We start from the raw sequence: 6000 nt of genomic DNA on the forward strand, positions 1-6000 counted from the left end.
AGCCAATAACGAAAACTCAGCAATAAACTTGTAAGTAGACAGCTCAAAAGTGGCAGCAAGATGCATATCAGTTATTTTAATGAATAAGTAATATATAAACCAGTTTGTTGTTTTGCACTTGTCTTAGCTCAATGAAATGATTTTCAATGTGCCTTCTGTAAAAAGACTGAAAATATACACAGCAGCATGCATAATATTGTAGTACCCAATATATGTAGCAAAATTCTGTTAAAATTTCTGAGACTAGGGAAATCATTTAAATAGAAACTGAAAAGTAAAAAAAAAACCTGAGTTGTTGAGAAAGCAAGCACTGTTCACGCCAGCATTGGTGAAGCTGAACCAGATAGAATATGGTCAAAGATGACTACTCAGCTGATTATCATGGATGTCTCATAAAAACATGGGTTGTTCTACAACTAAAGATCATGAACTAACAGGACAAAGATAGATAAAACTATTTAATTATGGTAGTTAAATTGACATTGATTACATTTTTAAAAAGAAACATCCAACCCATCATCCAAAGACGTGAACTTTAACAGCATGTGGTAGAACTGATATTTCACTGACTAAAGTGAAAGGACCCAACTTTACCGAATAATTAACAGAATCCTTCAAATAAATCCTACAAGCAAATATGTTTGTGATTCTGAAAACGAGCTTTTGTGTGGGTTCCCATGCTAAGCATTGACTACCACAGGAATAGCAAATTAACAAGTTAATAAGGCCACTGATTTATTATTTTGGCTAGTAACAACACATTCGAATAAATAGATATCCAAAATACTTACTTACAGAACTTTACTTGGTGAAAACTACCTGACTCAGTCACCATTTGCAAGCAGCTAATCATCAATAATACTTCGACCTCTGCCTGGTACATACAACCTCTGATATCTCTTAAATGAGAGGGATTAAATGCCATTTCAACACATACACTCTGTACCTTGTTCACACTCTGAGCAGAACTGCATCAAATGCTTTTATTAAAAAAAAATCACTGTTTATCTGGGATGACTCAAGAGCCAAGTTAGTCATCACAAATAAAAACCTAAGGATCAAAACCAAATTCCAATCCATTAACCCAGTAAAGGCAAGATTGGAGCAGCTCCCAAGTGAACAATATTTCACTGGAGAACAGTGGTAGAGCTTTATTTTGTTTATCACAGACCACAAGACAGACACTATGAGAACAAGATTTCACACTGTGTCTCATACCAACATGATAATCCTTTTTTTTGACAATCTAGGGTGGATGAGAAGCAAACAGAAGAAAATCACATTAACAGTAAATAATGGAGGTACTTAGACTCTTGTCCCCTTCTTTCTCCCCCAAAGGTCCTAGGGAGCAGTTTAAAAAAGGAAGCACCCATACGCGTCCTTCTCCAGAAGGACTATAGGCTTGAGCTCTGAAAGGGAGGAATTCCACAGCCAAAGGTAAATCACCATCCATCGCATTCCCAACTCAATGTCACAAACAAATGGCAGTGAGATGACCAGAGTTGAAAGATATCAACCAAGGAACCACCTTCATCAATCAATACAAACAACTCAACTAACATTAATACTGGACTCATATTTGTCTAATGTTTTGGTAAGCAGCAGCACAGGACCTCATGCAATTAGATTTGAAATGCGATATACAGTAGAAGTGGTTCAACCAGTCCACCCGAATCTTAAGCTTTGGAATGCTGATTGTAACATAGCTCACTGTGTCAAGTGGTACAAGTGAAAGCCAGGATGATGTAGAGTAGGTATTCAAACTCTCTCTAGGGTTAGGAAAATAAATACCTGGGGCACTGGACCAGTTGGATGTCTGTGTGCTGACAGACAAAATCATAACACAAGAAACAGGTGCAGGAGTAAGCTATTGAGAGCTTCAAGCCTGTTTTGCCATTCACAGATCATGGCTAACCTTTGAGCTCAACTTTGTCTTCACACAGTATCCCCACATCTCTGGGATATAGTGTGCAAAATACCTCTGTCTTAAATACGCTCAATAATTAAGCATCCATGGCTCTGTGAGACAGAACTCAAAACATAATTTGAAAGAAGAGATTTCTGCTCATCTCAGTTCTAAACTTGTTCTGTCACCCTGTGTTCTAGACTCCCATGATGTGGAGATGCTGGTGTTGGACTGGGGTAAACACAGTAAGTTGTCTCGCAACACCAGGTTAAAGTCCAACAAGTTTATTTGATAGTAAACCCACAAGCTTTTGGGGTCTGCCCCTTCGTCAGGTGACACTCACCTCATGAAGGGGCAGACCCCAAAAGCTAGTGGGTTTACTATCAAATAAACTTGTTGGACTTTAAGCTGGCATTCTAGACTCTCAAGCCAGGGAAGATATTTTCTCAGCATCTACTCTTCAGAAGCCTCATAAGAATTGTTTTAATAAGATCCCCTATCATTCCTCTAAACTCTGGGGAATATAGGCTTAATCTACTCAATCTTTCTTCAATGGCCAATCCAATCATCCCAGGATTCCCTCTGATGAACCTTTGTAGTACTTCCTCTCAGGCACACAAATTCATTCTAGGCTATGGTGGCCAAAATTGTACGCAGTACTCCCAATTGAGTTTCACTGAGACTCTGCAGATTACTAAAGCCCAGGAAAACTCTTTTTTGTATTTCAGTCTCATTTAAAATTTCACTGGTTGCTGTGTCATCCATCCTTGCAGAGTTTGAGCAGTTTTCAGCATTGGCATGTTCAGGAATTGTCACAGCACATCCAGTTTACTTCCATTTCTTCCACTATTTCTCATTCAAAATATCAGCTACATAGTCTCCCCAAGGGTGAACAGAAACAACTAATTGAATGCAATATGCTAAAATAGCCATATCAAGGCATTTAATCAATAACAATTGCATTTTCTCCAAAACTGATGGAAGTTCTCAATCATAAGTGGCATAAAGATGGCCAATGCAAGCAGATTCTTAGTAACATAGGCCCAGAAACTGCTTCTGCCAGATATAAATCTAGACATCTACTACCAGAGAGACTAAATATAAAACCACACCAAATAAACTCATAACTACACATTGGCTTATTCTCACTCATACAGCAACATTAGTGCTGCTTCAAACTTAATTCACTATGCTTACAACTAGGAACTGGATCCTTCATAGAATTTACTGCAGAAACAGCCAATTTCACTCAAGTGATTTGTCAGTGTTCATGCTCTAAATGAATCCTCTCTCACTTAATCAGCATTTTCTTTCATTTATTGATCTAGCTTGCCCTTAAAATGTATGATACTCATCCCAATCTTTCCACATGGTGGCAAATTCCACATTCTAACTGCTCTCTGAACCAAGGCTTTTGAGTAATCAAAATGACTGTACCTTTCCAAAAGAGCATTTCTCTTTCCATTAATTCTTCATTAACAATAGCCTAGCTTGCTCTGGTATGATGAAGGGAAAATAACATGCAAATCACACAAGGGTAAATCTAAAAAAGAAACCATAAACCCAAACAGAGTTATTACTATGATAACAAGTTCACACTAACTAACAGCTCACCATCCATTTAAAATTAACAAGTAAATACTACAATCATATTACACAAGATCTCAGAAAAAGCAACAGGATGAATGGGCAGCTAGTTTGCTTTGATTGGTAACACAAAATAAGGGAAGAATGTTGGGCAAATCAACAAAAAATCTGGATATGAAACTTGGGAGATGAACCGACCAAGCATCACGAACGAATGATATCTTGGGTCTGGCAAAGATTTGGATTTGGCAGAAACTCAGGCTACCAAGCTCTGGTTCAAAGTCAACCAGGCGACAAAGCCAAATGCACTACACATCACTACAAGGTGGCAGTACCAGATCAAATGCCTTCTCATCTTATAAGATGAGACTGTGCCTCCACCCAGATAAGATCAATACAAATATTTAGCACAAGTCCAGGGAAGGTGGAAAAAACTTTTGGGGTCTGACTGACATATTTCAGAAATGTTTTCAGACAGTCCCACAGCTGGAAGTAGCATCATCCTGTCTTAAGCAAGGCAAGTCTTGGGGAGACTGCGGCGGACAGGGCAAACCAACACCCTCCTCCCCCACCCACCCCCTCCTCCTCCTCCTCCTCTCCGAAGAGCAGACACAGGAAAATGCAGCTCCAACAGGTAAAGCGATGAAAAGACGGAGTCGGGCCCAAACCTTCCAGTTAACAGTCCAACTACCTACCGTCGTGTAAAGGACTTCGCAGTGCCCCGTTGAGAGATTGAGCTCACTGAGCTTGGTATCCCACTGGAGAGGATCGGTAGTGTCAGTGTCCAGTACTTCCATCGCTGCCGCTGTATTTACCCCCAATTAAAGCAACCTTGGCTGTCTGTTTCTGTCTCTGTCGGTCTGATTTTCCCTTCACCATCCACCCCCTTCACACTGTCGCGACACCCACCGGAAGTGTCGGGAAACAACTTGATTGACAGCTGTCTGAACCAATCCAACGCCGGGCAGTTCCGGAGACGCCGTCTCTGATTGGTAGCAGCTTCAGCCAATGGGCTGGAGCCACTTCGCCTTTCTGGGGATTAGTTCCCGCCCCTCTCTCCTGCCCGGAAGTGGAGGTGGTGCTCGTGAAGAGCGGGCCGGCTGCGCGTGGGTGACATTGTCCCTGGTCCACGTGCCTGGAGGGAATCTGCTGAAGAGCAGGGGCCGCCATTTTAGCGAAGGGAATTCTTCTCCTCTCCTGCGCCCATGAAGGCAGGTCCGACCATGATGTCGACCACAGGTAGTTCCTGTATCTACCAAACATGAGTTACAGTTGAACCGTCAAGTTGGAAACTAGCATCAATCTGACTCAAACGGGTTCCAGACAATTGAGCCAACCCCCAGGAACCCCATAGGTAAAGGCAAAATACTGCCGATGATGGAATCTGAAAGAAAATGTTGGAAAATCTTAGCAGGTCTGACAGCATCTGTGGCGGGAGAACAGAGGCAACGTTTTGAGCTTGGGTGACCCTCAGTCGTAGTTGAAGAGAAGGGAAATAGGACAAGATTTATACATGAGGGTGCCCTAATTGCTGTGATAGCATAACACTTTTACATACATGTTGTAGTTGTAGTGATAGTCCAGGTTCCAACTTGCTTGTCATCATACAGCTGACCAGAAGTCTTTCTTGCTCTTACCATGTGCCATTAACATGTTTTAAAAGGATTTACAAATTAATGTCACCTGTTTGCCCATTTTATGAATGTAACTTTCTTGGCTGCAAGTGGTGGTGTGGGATTCAAAGCTGGTTCAGAGGCAAGAACCCTGCTTCGTCACTGCAGCACAAGACCCAGTTATAAATGCATCATTAAACTCACTAAAACACATTAATTGTTGAGTTTAGGGGTGAGAGAGCACTGTCTACTATGAACACATTGACTAGCTTGAGAAACAATGCTGAGCAAGTTCATGCAGAATCAGGGTAATCAATCCATAAATTACAGGAAATTTTGACAGGTGTGGTTTGTTGTTGACTGTAAAGGGAAAGGAAGTTGAAGACGGTGATTTTTTTTGATATACAATGATTAATTAAGATAAGCCAGGAGAGATTTGTTCAGGGAAAATTGTGTTAAGCTATCTTGTTTGTGTTTTTCAATGAGCTGATATTGAGTTGCAGAGGGACCTGCTTGCATGAGCCATTGAGGTGGCAGGACAGGTTTAGGATCCATAGAATCCCTATGATGCAGAAGGAAGCCATTTGACCCATTGAGTCTGCAGCAACCACAATCCCACCCAGGTCCTTTTCCCATAATCCCACATGTTTACACTGCCAATCCCCTGACAGTAGGATCAATTTATTACGACTAATCAACCTAACCTGCACATCTTTGGACTGGAAGGAAACTGTAGCACCCAGAGGAAACCCATGCAGACATGAGGAGAATGGCACTGTGAGGCAGCAGTGTTAACCACTGTGTCACCATGCTGAGAGCACAATTAATAAAATATAGTATTCTAGACTTTATCGTAAGAGACATAAAAGTACAAGATCAAGAAAGTTCTGTTGA

The 6000-nt window shown here is 41.2% G+C and overlaps 1 protein-coding gene across 2 annotated transcripts in view; it reads right to left on the reverse strand.

Annotated features, from left to right (window-relative positions):
- The window catches only part of creb3l2 (cAMP responsive element binding protein 3-like 2), a 104787-nt gene extending 100380 nt beyond the window's left edge, over positions 1-4407 (reverse strand). For both annotated transcript variants that reach the window (XM_080190620.1, XM_080190619.1), the window contains exon 1: positions 4189-4407. In XM_080190620.1, the coding sequence (XP_080046746.1) occupies positions 4189-4290 (102 nt within the window). In that variant the 5' untranslated portion in view covers positions 4291-4407. The remainder of the gene's footprint in view (positions 1-4188) is intronic.
- Positions 4408-6000: the final 1593 nt, after the last annotated feature.

Source organism: Carcharhinus amblyrhynchos, chromosome 6 (assembly GCF_965287045.1).
Source record: "Carcharhinus amblyrhynchos chromosome 6, sCarAmb.v2.hapA, whole genome shotgun sequence".
Taxonomy (NCBI): domain Eukaryota; kingdom Metazoa; phylum Chordata; class Chondrichthyes; order Carcharhiniformes; family Carcharhinidae; genus Carcharhinus; species Carcharhinus amblyrhynchos.